Here is a 26,155-nt window from a genome sequence, read left to right as displayed (position 1 = left end):
AAAAAATGCTCATTTATAAAATCTGTATGAATATATATTTCATATGACAGTTTATTTATAATATAATTTAATGGAATTAAATTTTTCAAATGTTCGTAAATCAAAGACCAATAATTGTTATTTTTCAAGACTATTTAATGAAAGAAATATATATGTAAATTATTTGAATTAAAAGAAGAGAATTTTAAACATCATCAAAAACGCCGCCTTGTATCTCCTTCAAATTGTTCTCGAAGACGTACAAACTAGTGCCAAAGGCCGTATTGAGACCATGAAGAGCGCCGTTTTCCAGCTTCTGAAAAGGATTCTTGGATATATCTAAAATGTAAAGACTTCCTAAATTTTTACAAGCTCCTTTGTGAATCTCGGATATTTTATTTTCTGAAAGCCAGAGACGTCTCAACAAGTTCAAGCCTTCGTAGCTATCACCCTCTACAGTGGTTAAAGTGTTGTTGTTCAAATACAGATCCTTCAGAGTTGGCAGGTTAAAGGCACCACGCGTTATGTTAGAAATTCTATTTCCGATCAAGGATAAGGTAGATGTCGGAGTTCGAACAAAATTGCCTTCCTCGAGAATATCGATCTCATTGTAATCGAGATACAGGGAGTGCACGGATTGCGCTAGATCGGTAAACGTGATCTTGGAGATCTTGTTATTGGCGAGGTTCAACTGCCTCAGATCAGTCAACTCAGCAAAAGTACCTTTCTGGAGATCACGTATAGAATTGTGGCGAAGATCAAGTGTCTGCAGCATTGTCAAGTTTTTGAAAGCGTTCGGTTCAATCGTCTTTATATCATTCCTCGCCAATGTTAATGTTAATAAGAACTTCAAACCTTGAAAAACATCGTTCTGCAATGCTTCGATTTTATTATCATCGAGACATAAGTAATTCAAATGGAAGAACTTGGAGAACACGCCATCGGGAATAGAGATTATGTGATTTCCGTTCGCAAGAAAGACGGTCAGGGCATCCGGCAGACTGGAGACAAAATTCAAACTCTTCAGTTGATTACCAGAGAGATACAATTCAAATAGATTCGTCTTTGCAAACGCACCTTCCTCGATCTCCTCGATCAAATTGTTCCTCAAGTTGAGTATATTCAAGTGATCGTTCTCGATCACCTGACTCCAGATCCTGCGTATTTTATTCCCTTGGAAGTTTACATATGTCAGACTTGACGGCAGATTATTCAGCGTCTCCTTCGTGATCTCGATGATTTCATTGTTCGACAGATCCAACGAGGCGATCGGCAGAGATTGTAATCGATACCAATCTTCCTGGAAACCTTTGATACCCAGCTCAGCGAGATTCACTTTCATCGAGGTATCAATTGGCACCTCGACACATCCGTCAACAAGTTCTTCGTCTTTCAGAAGAATTTCCAATGATGTTACGATACCATCAGATTTGCAAATTTTCAGTCGAGTATTTCCGATAACAGATTCAACGAACTTTCGATCCTGTGATTCCGTAGCTACCTTATTTTTGTCGATTATCTGCTCCTTTACGGGATTTTCCTGATTTTGCATTGTTGCCAGTCGCTTTATCTCCTCGGTGTCTTTAAGGAAAGAATTAGCGAATACGCCTGTACTGATGCTCCAGAGAATATTTCCATAAGTGAGAATTTTAACGGATTTGGTGAGGCCAAACAGATGGCCCCTTCCAAAATGTCTGATAGGATTGCGAGATATATCCAACAATTGCAGATTCTCCAAACCGACAAAAAGATTTCGGACATTTGATATTTGATTATCCGACAACGATAAGTTCTTCAATTTTGTCAGATTAGAGAAGACGAAGTCCGGCAGAGAAGTCAACGAATTGTTGGTAAGTATGAGAGATTCCACATCAAGCACATTATCAAAGGCATTTTTTTCCAGCGCGCGAAGATCTGGAAGGCTTGATAAATTCAATTCCGTATGATTAAAATTTCCAACAAATTGAACATCTTTCAGGATATTGTTTTCGATGTTCACGATCAAATTCTTTGAAGTTTCATTGATTTTTCCAACTTCTACAGGTATACTTGACACTAGAGGTAGCAAACATATGATGAGGGACAGCATCGTCATTACCTAAAAACAACTAACGATTTTCTTTTTTTACAAACCGAAAATCCTCACATTTCTATATGTATACATCAGATATTAAATCGTATCTATTATACTTAATAACTTAACTCAATAACTTAATAATAATTAATTGATATATACAGCTATTAAAATAATGTATATATGTATATCGTTAATATTAATAACTTAATAGAGTATATTGCGTACAAATAAATGATGAATAATTTAAGTCTCATCTGTATAATTTCGTTATTTAAAATTTTTTTTTATTTCTTTCAAAACATATGAAAGCTATACGGTAATTAAAAAGTATATAATCATTAAATATATTAGCCTTTAATTTACCAGTTAATCACGATAATATGTGAGAAATTTTAAGACATTGATTACAACTCTATACTGATAGCCAAGAAAATTGTATAGTAGATGCATCAAATCCCACGCTTCGAGACAATTTTGCGACACTCCTTATGATAGACAGTTCTCGCGTATATAATGGTAATTACAATGATCATAATAAATGATGCCTTAGATTATTCTCCGAATCTCATGTCGGATATTATAGAAACCAGTTGCTTGACTCAAACTCAGGATGCACAAATTATAATAAACAAATTATATAATTTGTGATATTTTTCGATAATTTTTGAAAGCATTTGATATTAATGAACGATTCTTTCGACAATACTGATAATTTCGCGAAAATGTAATAAATTTAAAACTACAAGGTACAAAAAATTAAAGATCGTGAGAATAACTATCTTTTTCAAAATTCAATTTTAACACAAATATTTATACATATGCATGAAATTATATTTAAAATCTAATTTAAGTACAAAATTACATTCTAAAATAATTTCCATATAAAATGCATATTCCTTCTTCCTCTTTAAATAGTCATCGTTGCTCTTTTTATGGTTAATGCATCATGGAAACTTCAGTCAACGTGAATCACGTCGTTACAGAACATTCACGTAAGAACATGTTCCACTTACCGATCAATCAGTTAAACCACAGAAAGCCACGGAAGTTGCTGAAGAATCCTTCTGCCTTCGGACGCAGACAGACAAAGACTGCCTGTGTTTCTATTCCTGGCGGACACGCGTGCTGGCAAGATTCCTCAAGACGAGGTAATCACGAAAACAGGTCTTGCAAGCCATAGTCGAATCTCATGCGTGTATACAGATTCTTAGATGCGTATATAAAAGAGATCGCCTACGTTCTCGTGTCATAGGCGATCTTGTGTCGAAAAAAGAAGATAAACCCTTGCTTGAACTGTTCATGCAATTTGTTTTTTAAGTTCGTCAACACTCGAGTTCTATGAGCGTAATTCGCGCTGTTAACAATCAAAGAAGATAGTAGCGTAACTCTCCTCGAATTAAAAAATCACGCATTAATTGACATTCTCGAAAAGAATTAGAATTTGGTTTTACAAATAGCTCGAGCGCTGCTGTTAGCACGCGCTACATATCGAGCATATTCTTTTTTTTAACCATCTGTCGCCTTTTTAACAAGTTGCCAACGTCTTGAAATATTTTTTGCTTAAAAATCATGAACTAACACTCTAAATTTTTGAGAGTGAAATTTCACTCTAAGAAAAGTGATAGTTGCGCCAATCTGACAAGGAGTGAACTTCACTTTACTCCTTTAGGAATGAATTTTTTAATCTAATCTAAAAAGTCAACTTTAATGATTAATATTTCGCTTCGCGAGACAGAGCAATGTATTTTTCTGCCATATTCGCAAAAATATATTAAATGAGCCTAATAATTTTTAGATTAGATGTAGAGAGAGCTAAACTTAATTAACATTTATCAGAATGAAATTTCAGTCTCTTCCTTCGGAGAGTGAAATTATTTATTCTCCATATAAATTGAAAATTCTTCACTCTCTGAGAATGAAAATATCACTCCTATTGGACTGATACAATTATCACTCTTTGGGAATGAAATTTCATTCCCAAAGATTTGAAGAGTACTGCATTACGTTCGAGTTAACTCAATTATGATATCCAAAAAACGTTAATTCTTTTTTTGAGTCAGAGTATTGATAAATAATTTAATGGAAATAAAGTCGAATTGAGCATTAATTAAATTTACTATAATTTGTCTGTTTTATATATAACTCTTTTTACTTTAATTTTACATCAAAAAGGAGTTATTATATTTAATACATCATGAAAATATTATGTGTGTAAAATTGCAGCAAATAATTTAAATAACAATAATAATGATATCAAGTTTGGCGAATATTTTAGCATTAGGATATGATAATGTACCGATGTACGATCTTTATCGAAGATTCGATGAAGCACGACCGATCATCAGACCGTAACTGACAAAGGAATCAACAAATTGTTTTATATCTAATCTATTTAAAAACTATAAAAAATATAATAGTTCGATAATTAACAATATATTAGCAAATCTTGAATCCAATTAAAATAATAATTTTAGTCATGATTCAAATTCTTTAAATTCGATTTTGCGTTTTCTTTATATTTTCTTCTTTTTAATAACAATATATTAATGAGTATACAGGATTTAAAATCACAAGACCGTAAAGGATTATAAAATATTGATATGTGCTGTTGCGTGCGCATTCAAGATGCGTGACTAATATTTCAACTGCAAGTATATTAGATAATACACAATATTTATTTAACTCTATATGCACGCATTTTCCTATACACGCATATATATTCCTCTTAAGATGAATAAAGTTAAGATGAATAAAGACATTCCTCTTAAGATAAATAAAGTTCCCATGCAGAAATTGCTACATATCACGTGAGAGATTTTTCTAGAAGAAGTATTCTTGAAAATACATATAGAGAGCAGACTTTCAAAATGCATTTTGTCCAAAATAAGATGTTTTGAATTAGAAATGGCGTAGTGTTCAATAATGAAAGACGCATATTATAAGCTGCTTTGAAATGTTCAAAAAGCATTTTTCAACTTCAATTTATATACTGAAAAAAATCTAAACATTTGATGTGTGTTAAATCCTTTAACTTAGAAACAAACAAAATGCATTTGTTTAACATTATTAGAAAATTGTTTAGCAATTTCGTTTAACATTTTTTACTTATTGATTATTGGTAATTTGATATTTTCTGTAAGGCACGTGGTTTCCTTATGGCTTTTTTTCTCGTGTTTTGAAAATTATAAATTTTAAACAAAACGCATTTTGAAATGCGTTTCTGCTCTTTATATATCATACGACTCGATGACGCTTGATAAAGGAGGCTTCTATGTCATTCAATGGACCAAATACCATTTAACTGGCTACCACCCGATCCGATATTTCACGCGAACACACATCAAGAACTCGACTTTCTGACCGGTTTAATTTCTCACATGTCGCAATTTTTCACAAAACCTTGCAAGAGATAAATTTTATCTGCTTGCTCAGCTGAACGCAGAGCTCCGCGCCGCTAATTTCTAATGTTCGTCATCAGAGACGAGAGGGTCCTTTGCCTCTCGCCAAGTAACTAGACGCCAAGAGGTCGTCGTACTTCCGGAAACCAGCTTACACCTTCCGCTGTGAGAACCACTGGATTCGTCGGATCATAGTTATTACGTGGGTATAAGAGCGGCCATTCGTACCGGCGTTCGTACTTCTCTCACGGTTCCATTCACAAAAAACCAGTCAGCCGATACGGCTCACGTGCGTTTAGTTAATTAAGTTTGTTACATACGCATCGACAGTGTCGAAGGTTGAGGCGATATCTCGCATACGTTAATCCGCGAGTGTAACCGCGCACTCTCTGAGTGATCACGCATTACTTCTTTCCTGTATGCCATTACTTCGAACTGCCTTCTCCACAATAAAAGTACTCGTTTCCGCAAGATTCGAATACAGCCTTGAATGTTTGCAGAATAAAAGTACGTTACTATCATTTCAGTTCCAAAAACAGTAATAAATATAGCGTTTGATATACAAATAATAAATTTTGCAACAGAAATAAATAAAAAAAAAACAGAATTTTAAAATACATATATATCTAAAATAATTATGATAAAATATGGTAAAATATGATAAAATAAACAAAGTTTTATTTTATTACACACTATTTTTCACATTTCTTTTAATTTATTTTCTTTTAATTTACTATCTTACGTATTTTTCGATAATATTCGCCATACATTCTCTATTCATGTAACATCTGCCAAGATTTGTTACTTTGTAAATATTATTCTGCTTATATATCAAGCTTATATATTTTATAGTGACAGAGCTTATATATTATAACGGATATAAAAGCTTATCTATTATAACGGATAATTTTTCAACGTCAGTTTAAGGCACTGATTATCTAATGCATAATCATATCGGGATATTATTTTTAATTTATCCCTATAAGAAAAACATAGCTTTAAGTTTCGGAATTAATATTTCACGGATCACGAAACATAAAGGTGTCAGCGTATTCTCGCGCAAATTGCATCAAGTGCTAATTAACTATATGTAAATTTATGTTAAACTTTCGAGCTGAATAAATTAAATAAAATGTATAAAAATTCCCCATAATTTTCTTTATTAATATTAACAGAATAATATGGATGTTGAAGAAGAGGATAGAAGGAATTTTTCCCGTCGTGGAATAATAATTACTTCGATACAATTGTGTCAAATAATTAGCAACCTTATTATTAATCTCGACGGTGCCTCGATAGAATATATAGGAGTTAAGTAGGATCTGGTAAAATAATTGATACGACTTATTTAAAATAAAAAAAGTTCCAACAATTTATTTAAAATATTAAGTAAGAAATAGGTCAGAAAAAGTTATTTAAAATAATAAATACTAAACAATTTTTCAATTTTTTTTTATTTTATATATATTTTTAAATTAAATTTATTTGAAATAAGACCGAGCTCTGGTAGGATTAATAATATAATTAAAGTAACTCAAATCTTCTCGATCTTATATTACATAATATAATGAAATCATTCTTGAGTCTGTAATAATTTTGCAACAACATATAAGTCACGCAATACGTTGAGTAATAAAATTTTCATTCGAAAAATAGTATAATCTCTGTAAAAATAAACTCATAATTTGAAAAAATACAATGAGTCAAATATACAAAGGTATGACGAGTTAATACCTTTTCTTTCACAATTCTTTATCTCAAAATCTGAGAATCATAAAGGTGCGTACAACACTTCCCAGCAAACAATTATCGGTCGAATAATTATGCCAAGTCATAATTGAATTGTACGCAATGACGTACAATTGAACCAAAGTAATAATATCATACATGCGAATACTGGCCTTGCATTGTTGCTTAGGTGTGTAGTGATGTAAAAGAACAGCGTACTATTGTTTTCGAAGATTTCTTTGATTGCAATCTCATTTGATATTGATGCGGCCATACTAATCGCTTGAATACGAAATTCAATGAAGTGAGTTTCTAACTGTCTTCCTACCTTCCATTGTAATATATTGAAAACGGGAATTAAAGTGAGAGCTCAAATTATTGAGAGTATAATGAAAGTATTGCCAATTGATTCTCTCTTTTTTTTAATATAAATTTTTAGATGTAAACCTTCACGTGTCTCTGTTCCTATAAAATTTCAATTTTTGAGACTTTCTATAAAAATTTTCTTTAAAAAAAATATAATAACTAATTAATGGTTATTGATTTTAAATAGAAATAAGATGCTTAATAATGTTTCAGCCTTTCTTAATTTTTACATGAAGTTAGTACCGTGTAAAAAAATTTAATATCTTCTAATATACCAATGTACAACAAATTAACATAAATTATTAATTTAAAAAACTATTCAGCATTTATATAATACATATCATAATGAACAAAAAAAACTTTAATAAACATAGGTCAAAGGTTTAACCATTTCAAAGATATAAACGATTTTGTATGTTAGTATTATAATTGACTTTATTATCTTTTCTATATGTTGCATATAACGTGAAAAGAGAAAAATTGAGATAAATAGAATTGATAATCTATTTAGAAGAATTACATGTCCAAATCTCCCATAATGCCCAATTATGATAGCTGATTGATGTCAACTAGACTTCCGATGAAATTTTTTATTATAAAGCTTGTATAAAAATTGAATTAGAATTCGTGATAAATCTTTATGTCATGTACGATAAGAAACCAATAAGCCAATTATGATACTAACATACAAAATTATTTCCATCTTAAAAACGAGTTGAGTTTCAGACTCACGTTCACTAAGGTTTTTTTTACTCACAGTAAATCAGTATGATGTACATATATTATGTATCTACAATATAAATGCTGAACGTTTTTTTAATACCTTGTATAATAATTTCTTTATTAATAAGAAATTATCAAAATTGTCTTTAAAACAAAATAACGTTATATTAATTGTTGTAACTTTGTGCAGTTTTAATAAATCATTTAGTTCTATTCTGCTTTTCAAATATTCGCTATTTTGTAATATTGAATATTTATCGTGGAACGCGTTTATTATTAAAATATTAAAATATTAAAAATAAAAGGAAAGTAGACTACGTTCGCATGCGGAAACATGCATTTTCTTATTACAAGCTCTTAGCTCGAGTCTCGAGTGTAAATATTGCGAAACAAATTATATCTTTCACATTCTACATACTCATATGCCTGTAACGATGACGCCTTCAAAAGCACAATTCTATTTGTATCATAAAGCAATTATTTAACTTCTATTTTTAAAAATTATTAATATTACTTTCAAAGCTTTCTTTATATTTTTGGCATACTTTTTATTTTGATATGACTTTTTTTTAAGTGAAAACAATCTTTCGGCTCGAGTTTAATTTACCGAAAAAAAATCCGTATTTATTATTTTTCTGAAAAAGATTCTTGTTTCTTCCTTCTTCTTTAGATTATTTATTGATCGATAATTAGATGTATACGTTAGCATTTTATGAAACTCTCGATTACTAAATTATTAGCTTTAATAAAATGCAAGCGGTTTGTGTTACTTTCAAGAGAATTTCTATCCAATATGGCTAATAAATGTGGCACTAAATCACTCGGAAGATTGCGTGTCTTATTAAATGTAGCTAATGCGCGTGATATATGTGTACCGATAGGAAACTCATTTTATTGACTCCTTTAAAACTGTTATGATAAATTTGACTGCGACCATCTGGAAGCCTGCGCAGTTGCATTTAAATTTCTTCCGCTTTGAAATATCATTACTTTAAAATTATTCCTGCATTATGTTTCCGTACGTGACACATAGTTAATAACTTTTTGCATTTACAGAAAAAACGTTCAATAATTATTATTAATTAATGTTCCTTATGGTTCTCAAATAAAAAAATATTCAAATTACTAGAAGAGTAAATATCCAGGATTAATATTTAGGATCTAAGTAACATGAATGCATATAAAGCAATCTATTTAAAATTAAAATTAAAATTTTTAGAATAAATTCTTATCTTCGTCGCGTTTTATGCATTATTGACTGTGTCATCAGAAATCAGAAATGTGTAATTTTATTTTCTCCTTAAAACGTTATTCAAATTTTTTTTATAAAGTGCAAATTTACTTTAAATCATAGCGACAAGATAAAGGAAATAATATGTGAAAATTGAAGTCTAGAATAATTTCTTATTTTTATCACATATATTTTGTGCAATATCACTTATGTAAAAAAAAAACATGTATTTACATATGTTCGATCTTTCGGTACAACATTGTGTGCTCGCGTTTCGAAGAGAGAACACTTGCGACAAAAAAGTCCAATCGCCTAATTTTATTGTGAAAACGAGCGCTTCTTCCCTTCACTTGATGCGTACGTCGCGATCGTGACGTGTAGTGGAAGTGGCCCCCGGAATAGGAGGTCCGGGTAGGATGGCACAGTGAATGTGGAGTAGAATCGCGGCATTACGTGCCACCAAGTAACGGAGCGCGGACGCGGAATAGAGCGTATCGCGTGTCGTCTCCGTATTTCACGTCCACGCAGCATCGAGGCTCCGAAACGGCGAAGAAAAGCGTCAGTCGCGTTTCGACCAGCAGACAGATCGGTGGAGATCGAGCGGATGTCTCTCATCCTTCTGCATCTTCTCACGAACGCGATTACACCTTCGTCGAAAGACCGATGACTGAAAACATCCACGGAGACGGTCACCGCACATACATTTCGGCATCTGAAACCTGTATGAATCTCCGATCCGATCCCGCCGTCGATTCGAATTGAACGAAATTACATTAGTCACGATGTCACGTAAATAAGTTATTCACAATCAGTGACGCGCGTTGAACAACACCGATCGGCTCGCCAAGGATGTTGACCTGGTAGCGGGTGTTGATCGACAGGAAAATCGCTCGCTTGCGGGAATCCAACGGTTGACGTCTGCACCTGACGGCGAGCATTCGACATAGACAAACGTTTTTTCGATTGTTACCGTCGTAGTCGTCATTCAGCAGTGATTCAGTGAATGGACTTTATGAGTGACCATCATTGTCAAAGCTCGGCAGCATCCGCGCGCCGAAAGACACAAGTGTCCGATGATGACAAATCGTTCTCCAATGGATCGCACGTGACCACAGCAATCTCCTATGATATCGTTTGATTGCCAAGAAGAATTTGTATAGAAAAGACCGGATTTCAAAAGGAGTGGCAGGATGCCGAAGGAGAACATGTGGCGGCAAAGGAGAGTGCCTGTTCCCAAGAGGTAAGGAGACTATCTCGGGATGTCTAACGCGATTAAAGGCGCCTAATTATACGCGCGTACGATTAACATCTTCTACGATGTTATCAATATTTATCTGCGCATACAGCATGAGAGTGCACGAAGGGATACTGTATCTTGCCGGCGTATATCCTTTATAACGAACCTAGGTATTTAACCGTTAAGTACACTGTGGCGACTCAATTTAACCAGCGATCATCTATCTTCTCGATCGCTGAACGAGGCTTTTTCGAGGTGTGTGATTTTATTTTATTTTATTTTTTTATAAAATTCAATTTTTTTAATGTACAAGTATTACACATATAAAAATATTCAAAATAAATAACAGAACGTAAAGAATATATTATCTCCTTCTTTATTTTCTGTATTTCAAAATTAAACATTTGAGAGAGAGAAAGAAAGAAAGAGAGAGAAGAGAAAAAAGAAAATCGAAAGAAATCTTATTGTTTATTTTTAAAATTGTTTTACACAATCTTTCTCTCAAAAAGATAGAACATTAACATTGTTAACGAATAAAATAGAGAAGAAAATACGAATATAAAATTGGATATATAAATTTCAGACAAAATTCAGACAGTAGCTAGGTTGTGTAATACTAATTTCTTTCAGAAAATAACATATGAATTCCGAATATGCAATGATCGTACAATTTATGCATCGCTGGATTGCATAATATAAAATTTAAAAAGTACAAGCATAATAGATATAAGTTAGAAAGTGAACGATTAATTTTATATAAATTTAATAGGTATAATGAAAACGTTACATTTTTTTGTATTCCTTTTTAAATATGAAAAATAATTACATTATTAGTATTAAATTATTCACCTAATTTAAATTACCTTTTACCGTTACTTTTAATTGGTGCAACGCAATGTATTTCACTATTGTAATTTTAACGTAAGTTTATAATTGATGGTCTTAGATATTATACGAGGCATAAATTTTCAAACATTCTCTTAAAATTATAAATCTAATACATATAAAATGATTTGAAATACATTTTTCTTAGAAAAATATAAAAAATTTTATTTTTATAAAAAAATCTATTTTGTATCGAAAAATTGGCCTTTCTGGCTGTATCACGAATAATAGATTTATTCTAAATAATTTACATTACATGTCACAGAAAGTAGATGACTACAAAAATATTTTATTTTAGTGTTCTTCAGATATTCTTTTATCAGTCATATGTACGTAAATGTAAGTTTGCGACACAAAATATGGACGTAATGACATGAGTGACTTTACATAACATTTTCTATACTTATTTCGTCTCATGAATATGTCATTACTTTTGAAATAAATATCAAGTTAGCGGCAAGAAAGGCATATCACCAAACATCACATTCAGACATCGCGTCAGGGTCGAGCTAACAAGTTAAAGATCTCGCGACCAAAAAGACTCTTGCGATAAGCTAGACATGTGACAAATCGATTCATCATGGCAAAATAATGCGAATCGCGCGAGAAAATAGTGAATGGTCGATTCTTGAGTGCTCCATGTCGTATGCAAATGTATGGTTTATCAGCCTGCGATTTCTTCCTGCGGTTGACCTCCTCAAGCCTCAAGTGCGCGTGAAGTCATAAGTCATAAACGAACGTTGGTGGTCTACATTGTAGAATGCGGTAAATAGGACTCCTTCCTAACAGATAGATCTAAAGATGATACTTTGTGTTCTCTACTTTCAATATATATCAAGTGTTGTAATTATTCAATATTATATGTATAAACATTTCACATATAAACATTTATATGTATAAACATTCAATTAAGAATTGTATAAATTAAATGTCTGTCAGATTTATAATTAAGTATATCAGATACAGTAAATTAGAAATGAACACATAGAAAATAAACACATAGTTTGAGATTGAGAAACCAATTCTCATTATTTATTTATTAGAATATTATGGATAATTTATAATATACATTTATTAGGATTAGATAACTGTTTATCTACATATAATTAATGTTGACTTTTTAGCAAAATATCTGTATTCTCAAGCATTATTCTCAAAAAAGGAATTTACCAGAGAAATATATTCTTTAATAAACGTTAGGTAATTCCTTATCTTCTTATTTCAAATAAATTTTTATTTGGAGCATCATTGATGAAATATACTTTTTTTTAATGATGAAAGAAGTTTATGAATTAAAAATTTTGCAACTTAACACTAGGAATTATGCAATGCGATAAACATCGTCGTTCCGAATCTTTCATTTATCTCGTGTTAATACAGTTGATAATTACGAATTCTGCTTCGTGAGTGATGAACTATCGTGACGTTTGCAAGAATGCAGATCCATTTGTCTCGTTTCTACGGCTCGTCCCGCGTGATGAATTTTGCTGCCCGATCGAGAAAACCGCGCGTATTTGCGATAATGAATCTCCACCATCTATAAATAAAAGTTATGAGATCCGTTGCGTAAATGAGGCGAGCAACTACAGGTATCGAAGAGCGGGAAGATGCGAGATTGCGAGAAGATGTCACTGCCATAAAATAGAGTAAGGGTTCCTGGATGATCTCGCGTATTCGAACTATCATTATCGGCCACTTCTCTCGCCACGTGGAATCCCGTCTGCTCGCATTTCCGACTTCTCCATGACGATATCAAGTGTTCGCCGCGAATGCACTTGAACGGATATAACGCAATTAAGTGTGACTACGATAATGCGCGTTAAGTGGCCATATAGAAAATTGCCCGCCATTCGAGAATATTTCCATTATAGAAAAACAACCTCCCCCATATCAACATATAATAGATAGCCAGCTGTACGTCAAGCATAAAATCTGATTTAATAAAGTATGCATAATGTCAGAGGGCATGTCTGCTTAAGTGTGTAAAAAGTCGCAAATTAACATGGGTCAGACGTGCGTACGCGTATAATTTCTTACCTGCGGTTAACTTTGAATATATGTATATGCAGATGCGTTTTTCACCTCTTCGAGAAGAGAATCTATACTTTTGAAAGATATCATAATTGATATCCGGGATATCCGGCACATATTTACCAACAAAAGCACCGAAGAACTCGTTTAACTGGATTGAAATACCTAATGTGCTCCGCGAATAAAAAAATATAATTGAAGAAGCAGATGTTAATGAAACGATTCAGTTTTATGTGCAGTTTTAACTGTTTCTGCGACGTAAATACAGTATAATAATCAAAAGAGAAATAGTGACGAAATATTATATTTAAAATAATCTATTGAATGAACGTACCGAGAATTTATGAAGTAGATACATTTCGCGGAACTTTATTGGAATACGGCTTCGGCTGTAGCGACGGCAATAATTTATCATATACGCGCGCTCGTTAAAGTCAATTGTGGTCGTTGTATTGCAACGAGCAGCATTGTCGGAAGGTGCATCGACCGCGATCAAAAGTTGCATTGCAATTTCAGCACGAATCTCTGCGCTGCCTCGCGGCTTTGTTGCGCCTGCCAACGTTACCACGATCCATTACAAAAGATTAAAACAAAACGCATGATCATTCCTCTTCCATAATCGTAAATTTTTTTTCTATGGTATATCAGAATGTAAGATCGAGTCTGAGAAAAACACATTTAAGAAATTTAATGAAATTAACAGTACAATCAAAAGAAACTTGCACGCGTCTGAATGCTCTTGAGTGCTTCAGACACGTTTTATTTCCTCTTTCCTGTTTCTCATGGATGCTAAAATAAATCATTTTAAAAGACAACAATCATTTTCCCGCAATTATATATTTATAATAATCTAGTACAAAACAGTGTAATAAAATTCTAATATGAATGATACATAACAATAAGGAAAAATTATTTTCTTTTCTTTTTTCGTTGTTACTAGGACACATTTTCCTATTAAGAAATTAAAAGATTATCGTAGCGCACACAAACATAGCTTATCACTTGCTTATTACTTCGTTTATTACCTTCCTCGACAACATATTTACATAAGATATTTAAAAGATATCTTATGCAACATATATGTTATCTAGGATATGATCTGCAATTTTAAAATTAGGCCACAATGGTATCAAACGATCTGACCCGTAAACCTCTTTAACCAACGGCACATAGATATCTACTCGCGCATTGGAATAGAAATTCCTAACGCTTGAACATTCTTGCCATCGGTTTTCGCTGGCACATTTCGCGAATCGAATACCTACACGCGATGTTCTCACCGTGCGGGACAATTGGATTTCCGATACGCGTTCGCTATTATGTACACAAGGTATATGTACACGGTGCTCTTTTATATACCCCGTTACGGTATATATAAACGCGTTCCTAAGAGCTTACGGTTCCCTTCTCTCCGTGTGTCGTTGACACTGCGTCCGCCAGAACGATACCGTTCGTTTCTCGCTTTTCTCTCGAGTAGATCTGCTTACGTTTCGTCGATAAGCCCGGAAGAGCCTCGATGAAATACTGGAGAACGTCCTTGTATATCCTCGAGGAAACTAGCGGCATCAGCGCGACGGATTATGGCGAAAGATAGTGATTTGCGTATACATACAAATTGCTGGAATCAAATTATAGATAATTTGAGAAATTATAGATATTCTCGTAACTCACGTAAAAAAATTTAATACTTGTACATGAGCATAATATCTTATTTTGTTTTTCAAGAGAAGTATTTTATAAAGCGTTACTTAATTCACATTAATTGAAATTCTGAAATGTTTTAATTTAAAATTTTATATGCATGATTTCAAAAATACGAGTGAAAAGCATAATATTATTCTTGTTTTTTGTGTAATGTTATAACATTAGCATGTTGCTTGTTTAATGTCAACGCTCGACTTAAAAAAATAATGATTGATTCTATATATGTAGGATAAAGTCGTCTATTATGGGATAGGTTTCCAATATGAGATAGCGGGATTTCTGCTAAACTAATAAGCGCATGTGATTGATTTTATTATGAATTTATTACTCATAGAGTGAAACATATTTAGTAGAAAACTCATCGTTAAATCATGCGTGTAGTGGTTGTGAAAAAAGATTCTTGAAATTGAATGTTGTCGAATTTTATTGAGGTTAGTCTCCAAACCTTGTTTTATTATATAATAAATAAATATTTGATAATAAAATCTGATTGCATTGATAAAGTAAGTCGCATTAATAGGAAAACACGCGATATAATGATTTGTTTAACTATAAAGATTAGATTTGGTGATCATGAAACCGCAAGGCATGGGAGTCGTAATATGAGATACTCAAGGCATTTCTAGCTATATGAGAGCATCTAAACGATTCAATATCTGAAAGCATATTGAACGAAATGTTAAAAATGATGATTCTATTGTTAAGATTATTCACACACACACACACACACACACACACACATTTACATACTCACATATACACACATCAAAAAAGTATATAATTATTATGTATAACATTCAAATTCTTTGTTCCTTATACGTAATATGATAAAAGTGTGTATAAAAAGTTTACCTTTATTTTTTCCTTAATTTTCTGTTTGAGATATTATATCATCTCATACAAGAAAACCTTTGTTTCTCATATTAGGAACCCTTTTTTTGAATGAACAAAATCGGCACTTTCGATAAAAATTTCACATACAAAGTATAACTACTATCGATCATTAACTTTTGATGATAAAGCTTGAATATATTTCTCATAAAATTGACACGAAAATAGGAATTAAGATTGCAAATTAAATAAATTACAAGTCTTTAAAAAAAAATATCTCATATTAGGCGATTTTACTCTATGTAATGTTTAAGGTTTTTATGAAATCAATAAAAACCTACATTTTAACTTCTTCCATCTTTTTTCTGTAAAAATATCTCTTTTTTAAAATTATTTGGATCTTGTCAAATCGCAAGAACACTAATTACATTTTAATACAGCGGACGAAAATTTTTACATTGCATTCGTTTCGAAAGGATTTCAGGGTTTTTCTCACGAAATACTTAGCATCTCGCACGGTTAATGTCTAAGATTTCCTAATGAGGCGTTTAGTAGACCGTAAAGCCATAAATTCTTCTTGTGTTTAATGAAAATATCATTTAAATCTCGGAAACTAAGTTCTAATATTAACTTCCTTAAATTCAGAAATTATAAATATTTGTATTTTCTGAATTATTCGATTCCCATGCTCTAATGCGACAAAATTATGCGACTGTTCAATGGCGGTGCAATTACCTTGCAATTATTCGTGAAATTAAATTATAATGATATATAGAAGTAGAATATTAACATTAAAAAATGTTAGTTAATGTTGCAATTTCAAATGTACAATTCCATCTATTATTTCACACAAAGTATACAAAATTGATATGAAAGTAATGATAATGAAGATTCATTTCACTATCTCTGTTTCTTTTTTATAGTTATAATCTTGACTTAATATTTATTGAATAATTTTAATATTTTAATAATTTTTGTATATTTATAAATATGTATATTCATACATATATTAAAGTAATAAAAGTCTTTCTAGAAATATTCAATTCCCGTGCAACGATACAAATATATCTAAAATAAGGATTAGATTGTATGGAACTGAAACCGCGGTATAGATAATGACAGCGCAACTGTATCAAATTACAGAATAAGCAACGTATTCGAAATCAAAGTTGTATGTAGGACGATTACATGGGATTCTTAAAGCAGTTACATGAGATTAAATATTAAACTTGGATCAGAGATTATACAGTAATACGTTCATGGATAGGAAAAAAATATTGAGACATTTAGAACGAATTTCATTTCAGCACAGCTCTTTAATCATGACTCCCGATGTGATTCTTCCAGGTTGATCGCTGACGACACGAGAAAAATCAATTATTTCTCTTTATACATGCTTTCTTTGTTAAGTTCGAAGATTACCGGTGAGCTCGATAATAAAAGCGCTTCGCGATTTACTATGCATTACATCGCGCAATCTTGGTACTCATAATCGTGGAAGGAATCGATTACAATGGTCTCGCATGCGCCGCCTGTATCGCGTTAATGCAACGTTTATTGCATTATTTATGATATACCATACGAATAACGACTGCTATCACGGGACTGATTCGCGATGCCGTTGCTATTGCTCGTGTATATTACACAGCTCGTTAAATGGAAGGGCTTCAGGGCAACAATATACAGAAAAAGGCCTTAAGTTAATAACGTGTACAGTACTTTCCTTTCCACGGCCTTTTACGTTTTGCAATTAATTAGTAACGCTTAGATACCACAAAATCGAAAGATCTTATAAGACATATATCACATTTCTTATCACAGTTCGGAAATAACTGTATTCTTAAAGACAGATCTTCTTTTTTCAACAAATCTGCCAGATCTATGAAAGACAAGAAGTTTCCATGACTTTTTTGTACGTATATGTATAGTTTAACATCACCACTTTTCAATTTAATCGTATTTATATAAATGTAAGTAGTATGCACAAATGATGCACCTGTTGCGTCGATTCCCGCGAAATTGAAGCGACCGTCAAGCTTCACGGTCGATGAGTATTCTCCAAGAACCAGGTCATACAGAGAAACATCATCTTCCAGACGGGACGACCAATTACGAGATGGATGGCTTCGCCGTGCCCTGATTCTTTCACTACCAACCTAGATGATAGATCAGCTTGTAATATTTAACTTGCGAAAGGGCTTCTCTCGGCGTTGCAATATCACTCCATTATTTACAAATTAAATTCTTTATTGTTTACAAATCGAACAGATATTACCATTTGTCGCATAAAAAAGAAAAGTAATATATTTGCAAGTTGAGAAAAAATGAATAATGCTAAACAAATGAATGAATAATAACATAATATTAATATAATATAATTAAATATATTGGTATAATTATAATGTAATGTCGTATTAATTGATTTATAATTTTTTTGCTTACAGGACGATCGAGCTGATCGCTTTAATAGCGATATCTAGTACACTCTTTCTTTTTCTACACACGAGAGATCTACATTCATTTCTGAAAAAAATGGAAGTACGTCTTCAACCGGGGGAGGATGATGTGCTCTCGGCGAATCAGCTCTCATCAGGTAATAAATGTTATATAGTAAAATTGAGACTAACGAATATTGAAATATCTTTCTATCTCTTTGTAAGGAATAAAAAATGAAATAATATGTTTGCGAAAACAAACGAAACATAAAATAAATATAAAAACAATTAAAAAGATATAATATATTTAAAAAATACAAATTGGATTAGATATGTAGAACATATTTCTCAATGCACATTCTAAAAAATACCGTAATGAATTACCTTATTATATATCAAGCAATAAAAATAAACAAATTACATATAAATAAATAAATAAATAATCATGAAAAGTATGTTGCAAGAAGTTCATTTCATCTTTTTTTAATGTGATGACAAGATATTTCAGACCGTTAGAAATGTTAATTGGAAGGAACTGATTATCTATTTAATTACACAAACGTGTAATAATGGCCGCTAGTTTCTCGGCGCCTGAAAATGAACTACATTGAAATTACATTCGTGTCGGCCAACGTGCCATAATGGACACGTTTATATATGCGCTTTTACGTGCTCGTACGTACTCCCCGAGGGTGCTGTTGACTTCCCGGTTGAGGAAGGTCAAGGTGTGAGAGAGTGAACGCACATAGGATTCAACGAGAGTTAAAGATGCTTATGCATCTCACTCTCATAGAACGTATGTCTTTTCATCATTAGTATAATACCTGGGGATTTCATCATTTTACATTTTTTAAGGATCGTATTTGAGTATTAATAATACAATAAAAAGTATTATTTGTTGACTAAAATTTTGTTCAATTCTTTATTTTCAATTGTCTCACTAATCGTTTGTGTATTATTATATTTTTCGAAATAAAAAGATTTTTTTTCATTATCATTTGTACAAGAAAATAACGAAAAAGAAACACAACACTTTTGATTCAATTGATACTTAAATTTAAGTATAAAATTAAATTTTAGTATAAATTAAAATTAAAATTTATACTTAAATTTTAATTTTGAAAAAATCGACGACAAATTCGCCAGGGAAATTGTTAATGATCTCTATCCTTTCAAATGTGTTACATGTGTATTGCGTAGACATCAAAAGAGTGAGATCTCTATATCGCCTCAATATCATACCACATTCATTTCGCGGCATTCGTAACGGTAGCAAAGAACTTGATTTGCTCGCAATCGCAGACTAATTATTCGTGCACCTTCTATCTTACGCTTTATACGTGGCAATCCACGTGTTTGCCGCGCCGTATTATTTATTACATTATGGCTTGCAATTATGTCCGGCGCCGCTTTATTATTTAAAGCGATGCAGGCACGCTGTCTCGAAGCAAACACGGATTATATTCATAAGATTGCGAAATACTCGCGAATTATTCCTGGTATTCGACTTTTTGCAAATTTGACAATTATGTATAAATACATTAATATTCTGCGAGAAGAATTACACGCTTTTTTACTTTTATCACAAATTTGTCAAATTTACAATTAGCAATAATTTTTTATTTATGTTTAACTTATATATTTTTAATTATATCTTTAATTAATTTAAAGAATTGCGAAAGAAATGTTTTTAAAATTTGAAAACTTCCTATAGAGATAATATTTTAATTTCAAACAAAAATTTTATGCATATGAAAAATTATAGTTTATAGAATCAAAAAATAAAATTATCAACAAAATGTGTCTTGCAATGTCGTACGAAAAACGGCCTGTACTTTCAATATATCTCTGCACGTAAGTTAAAAATGTTATTCGTAGCCTACATGGCAATTCTTCATATAAATTCGTCTCTTCTCAGAATACAATGATTAACAATGTATTATGAACTCAGCTCACAATTATTATAATAACTACTTGCATTACTTTCTATTAGAAATTTCACAATTGCAAGAGTAAACATTAGCCTCTCGTTTTTATTAAGCGAAAGTTAGAACAAATCACACACATTTTTGTGTTGCAATCGAAAGAAACAATATTTTATTCCTGTGTAACGAAGAGATTTCGATAAAAAAATTATGCTCGTGAGCAAGACGCGATGGAAATTCCAATGTGTTAACCATATCTAAATGTATTCGTTAAATCCATCATAAGAATCAATAAATACAGATATTTGTTGGAATGCATATTTAGATTTAAACCAGCAGGAACTAATTATCTATATTTAATTACATCTATATTTAATTACACATATTGTTGTACAGAAAAGCATATCAAAATCATTTTGCTTATAAAATACTCAAATCAAACCAGTTATGATCATCATAAATCGGCATTGATCATCTCACGAGTAGCACGTGAAACGCGTGAAATCTGTACTTTTAAAAGCTATTCACCAGTCGAGAGGAAGAAGCAACCGAGTATACACCGAGTAAAAGATAAAGGATGCTCTCCGGAGGCGGAATTGACCGAGCAGTTGAGAGTAGCCACATCAAAGGGAGGTGAAAGGAAAAACATCGGTGAACGTGAGCGAAAATAAATCAGACATGTAGTAATGCTCGCGCGCGTTAAAAGAAGAAATGGATTAATCGCTCGCGGCGATATAAATGGCAATGTGAATGGAAATGAAAGTTCAATCATTCACATATATACACTAGATCGTGAGGCGTTATTTCTGCTGCTATCGAGAAAGATTCGGAGTGAGGATGGAAAGAATAAAAAGATAAAAAGGTGTTCGAAGCCCAAAAAGCAATCGTTTACATTTCGAGAAAAGTTATTATTATCGGTGAGACGTGCCCCATCCATAAAAAAAATAACGCTTTTGCTAATAGCGATAGCTATTTATTATATAATGAAAAATTTTCTTATTCTTAGTCAATAAAAACATACAGAAAGAATATAATTCAATGAAAGGATATTTGCTTATAAAATCTCGAAACAATCAGACAAGTCGTAAACTAGTACCTACCTGGTATGATGAAAATAATAAAATACAGGTTTGTTATCTCTCGAGAATGAAATGGATTAACGAGATGCCTTCCACTTCTTCGCAAGGATGTATTCGCACCTTCATGGTGCGGCACCCTAACTCGATGTTATCGCAACTCGCAACAGCTCGTAATACGTCCGCAAGGAATGTGCAATGTCCGGTCTCTTCGCGTACAAGATCGAGATCGAGAATGATCTATGGAGTGCCGTCATTCGCGGAAACGATCGCATGATTTAATAAAAATTCAAAATACTGTGCGATTGTGAATAATCTTTATATGAATATGGCCCATTTTCTTCTTATATATTTTTTTATTATTTTTTATACAAAAAGCAAAACATTATTTAAAATATTGAAATCTGAAAAAAATAGATTTTTCTTTAAAGAAAAATTATATGTCGAAAAATTACGCACTTTTTCTTATCATTACATGGTAAAAAAATTTTCATACATTAATATGTATAAATATGTATAAACATACATAAATATTCATACATCCCTCTTTCTTTCGTAAAATTATTTTTTAGTGTAATAGAAATAACAATAGTAATGTGAAAAACATAAAAAATAATTAAAAAGTAATTTTACAAAAAAAAGAAGGATATATGAATATGTATGGACATATTTTATGTAAAATTATATATATTTATGAATATTTATACATATTCATGCATGAATAATTTTTTATCGAGTAAACTATTGTTAAAATCTTTTTCAATGTCAATATCCTAATTGACATAATATTTAATGGTCTATGTGATCAACATTGTATACAAATTGAATTAATAATTTTAATAAAGTGCATAATTAATTTGTATAAAATTCTAACAAAATTTTCTTTAAACTATTGAATACTGAAGTAATCGCTGTATGTTATTTTTTTCCATTCTAATCGTTCTGAAATAAGATTTTGTATGCAGGTCTCGTTGCCTACTTCCTTGTTTGTGTTTACACCTAATTTAATGATCCAACGATTTAGCACGGAATAAACTTATAACAAGGAATTCACATTAAGCATACGTGTAAACATAATACGGTCAATGATTTACGTTGACCTCGTTGGTTAATGTTTACTCTAATTGATAGTAGCCAGCCAGACATAAAATGACAATGCACATGGGTGAAAGTGAAGTATTTTTATACATACGCTATATAAAATGCATGTACCCGCTGAAAACAAAGTAGCTCGCGACTTCTTTAAAAGCTACTTAGTGAAAGTATTGTTTTATTGATAAGCAAAAGTAGCATGTCAAATTAACTAATTCTAATGTGGCAATAAAGTAACTTATTCAAGAAGTATGTTATTCTTTCGTAATTTATTCTATCGAAAAGTATGTCATTCTCTTGTATAGTCAGTTAAGCAAGTAATCAATCAAATATTAATCATTTATCAGTAATAAAAAAAAAATTGATAAAATTGTTTTGATATAAGTTTATGTATGAATACATCTGTCAAATAGCTTTGAAATATAATAATAATAAAAAATATTTTTTTATTATTATATTATTTTTGACTAATTCTAATAAAATCTAAATTTAGAGAAAGAAGAGTAGTAAATAATCTTAAAAATCAAATTCAATAAAGGTTCTCTTAAGAATAATTTTCTATGAAGAGAAAAAAATGATATGCGAGCGTACTTTTTATTTTACGATGCAACCATCTAGATTTAAAAAAATGGAACGAAATCGCCAAGAGGAAGTGCCATATAAAGTTACAGAAAATTAAACGCAAATTCAAGAATGACGTTCACCTTTGTTCGTCATGTACTTTCCTTCTAACTGTTGTCATGCAACGCTATTGTTCCGGTCACAATCGGTTGACTGCTTTAAAACAGAATAGGAAGTGATCCTTATTGTTGCATTTACAATATAATGCATATACAATACGTCAAGTTATCCGCCTAAAGAGTACGATTAAATTAGTATATACTATTTAGATCAATCATCGCCTACGATCATTCACACACACACACACACACACACACACACACACACACACACACACACACACACATACACACACATACACACACACACATACATGAGAATATATTACAATGATTATAACCTTTAACTCTTTAGATGAATACATCACAGTGAAAATGATAATAATGAAACATTACTGAAGCATGTACGGAAGTCAAAATGGTGCTAATAATTTAAAAAAAAATTAATTTAAAAAATCCATAAAATAAAGTTTTTTATGTTTACCAATTTTAAATCAATTTTTAGAAATTTTTATGTAGTATTATTTTTAATAATAATTATTTTGTTGATGTAAAACGTTTTAAAATACAGTTTTTGTAACTTCTGTTATTATATGTATAATGTAATAATTTTTTTTCTTTTTTTAATTAAATATATTGTTATGTTGAATACGTTAGCACATTTACGTTTCATTATGAATTCAATTAAATATCTAATATGATTATAACAAATAGCAAAACTTCTGTAAGTCAGATAAACTTTTATAAATAGAAACAGGTTTAATAAACACTGCACATTCAAAGTAGTACGGTAAATCCGGTAATTTAATCGGACGTAATAAAAAAATGAATTGATTTCAATGTAATTGACGCAGTAATAAATATAACAATCTAAAAATTTACAATTTTTTCACTAATATGAATTTCAAAATAAACAAATTATAAGTTTTTTTTAAATATTTATAAAGATGCGATAGATAGATGTATACATTCTTTAGTAATGTTTTTGATTAAAATTAAACTTATATATGAACGATAGTTACAAGTATTTTGTATCTTGGCTAGTAACGTATATTATAGTCAAACTGTTCGAAGGAAGTGATGCGAATAGTGTCCGTCTAACCCACTTCGAGTAATTTCTTTCTTGAAACGCATCAACGAGCTGGATCATGTTGCAAGTATATAATATACGAGTAGATTGTGCCAAGATGTATAGCGAGATGTGTTATATACATCTAAATTTTACAGACGACTCTTTCGCATAAGATTATGCTGAAAAGCTATAATTTCTTCGTAATTCAATCACAGAATATTATAAGGCAAGAAAATGAAAAAAGATGAAAATAAAATGGACATAAAAGCTTAGAAGTAAAAAATGGATTTAATAAAATACATCATATAACATGGTTCAATAATAAAAATTAAAAATATAAGTTTAGAAAGGCTATGAACCAAAAAACCAAATAAAAATGCATAAATAAAGGAAACAAATAATTATCATGATTTAAAGTAAATAACAAATAACACCGGATTTAATAATTTATTAAACATTATAATATATAGTATCTATCTTCTTTCAATATTTCTTTCAACATATTCAGAATAATGCTGAAAAACTTTTGAAATAAGCCTTTCTTCAATCTATCATTTCATAATGTTTATTTGAATTATTATTATTTCCTGTTTTAAAATTATGAGAATTAGGCAGTTGTTTAAAAACCAAAATTACATTTATTACGTTCTAATTATAGGGATGTGCGGAGAAGCATAGGCTATCGATATTTCGTATCAATATAAATTGAAATACACATATCGATGCGACAATATACTGATTAAAAACGATATTCGAGAATATCGTTACTTTTTTTATATGTTTTATTATATAGAGACGGGAGCAAAAACTTTCGACTTTAAAGAAAAATTTTAAAAAAGTCAATAAGTAAATATTCACTAACTTATCTATAAAATTATAAATATTTTAGTAAATTTATGTATACACAAATAGAAAGAGATTGATGGGAATAAAAAATTATGCATTTATACATTTGATATAATACATAATATATTTGTCATTTTATACATATAAGTCTATCAACTAACAAAGATAATGTGAAACATAAAATTTCTTTTAATTTTATTCATGATGGCGTTGATCGCAATGTCGTAAATTGTGCATCTCCGAATTGGCATCCTTGTTACATTTATACGGTCAAATTTTGGAAATGCAATTTTTGTATTGAATCAACGATTCTACTAATTGATATCTATGTTCTAGATCCGATATGCTACGATACAGAAACTAAAAATTTTGATGTATATTGAATATCAAAAGGAGTAATAATATTTTAAAATATCGATTATATCGATTATATCGGAACATCCCTAATTAACTACATGAATATTAGATGATTGAGTTAAATAACTTATTTTGTATGTACGTATAATATATATATTTCGGATATTATTCGCAACTTAACGCAGCTGCAGTAATATATAAGTTCTATCTAATCATGTTACATGGTAATAAGACTATAAAAGGAAAAGAAAGCGGACGTTTCTATTTTACTGTATTATTAGCACATGATGAAAATATGCTACAAACGAATGATTGTACAAACAAACGATTATACCCACGTTATCAACCAACATTGGAAATACCATTTAACTGTAGTTAGCAATTTTAGTTTCACTTAATAGAATTGTCGCCCATCGTGCGCTTTTCTAACATAGTAATATTAATCTCTGGTATAAGCTCGTGATTTATCGTTCAAATGTGGT

The 26,155-nt window shown here is 31.1% G+C and overlaps 2 protein-coding genes across 2 annotated transcripts in view; one reads left to right on the top strand and one right to left on the bottom strand.

Annotated features, from left to right (window-relative positions):
- Nucleotides 1–12: 12 nt before the first annotated feature.
- On the bottom strand, nucleotides 13–3,138 carry LOC108690123 (leucine-rich repeat-containing protein 15-like). Its single transcript, XM_018197257.1, has 2 exons — nucleotides 3,070–3,138; nucleotides 13–2,087 (listed from the first exon to the last, which is right to left on the bottom strand). The coding sequence occupies exon 2, from the start codon at nucleotides 2,072–2,074 to the stop codon at nucleotides 185–187; it is 1,890 nt and encodes a 629-aa protein (XP_018052746.1). The 5' UTR covers nucleotides 2,075–2,087; nucleotides 3,070–3,138; the 3' UTR covers nucleotides 13–184.
- Nucleotides 3,139–10,692: 7,554 nt separating this feature from the next.
- Nucleotides 10,693–26,155, top strand: part of LOC108690110 (heparan sulfate 2-O-sulfotransferase pipe) — a 28,174-nt gene continuing 12,711 nt past the window's right edge. Inside the window, exons 1-3 of the mRNA XM_018197234.1 lie at nucleotides 10,693–10,742; nucleotides 18,635–18,783; nucleotides 20,947–21,207. Of these exons, the coding sequence (XP_018052723.1) occupies nucleotides 10,693–10,742; nucleotides 18,635–18,783; nucleotides 20,947–21,207 (460 nt within the window). The remainder of the gene's footprint in view (nucleotides 10,743–18,634; nucleotides 18,784–20,946; nucleotides 21,208–26,155) is intronic.

This window comes from Atta colombica, unplaced genomic scaffold (assembly GCF_001594045.1).
Source record: "Atta colombica isolate Treedump-2 unplaced genomic scaffold, Acol1.0 scaffold295, whole genome shotgun sequence".
NCBI lineage: Eukaryota > Metazoa > Arthropoda > Insecta > Hymenoptera > Formicidae > Atta > Atta colombica.
The sequence above is the reverse complement of the archived record's forward strand: the minus strand, read 5'-3'. Positions and strand labels throughout refer to the sequence as shown.

Bases quoted from the DNA above. Each gene is read 5' to 3' on its own strand.
- LOC108690123 (XM_018197257.1), bottom strand. From the start codon at position 2,074: ATGACGATGCTGTCCCTCATCATATGTTTGCTACCTCTAGTGTCAAGT.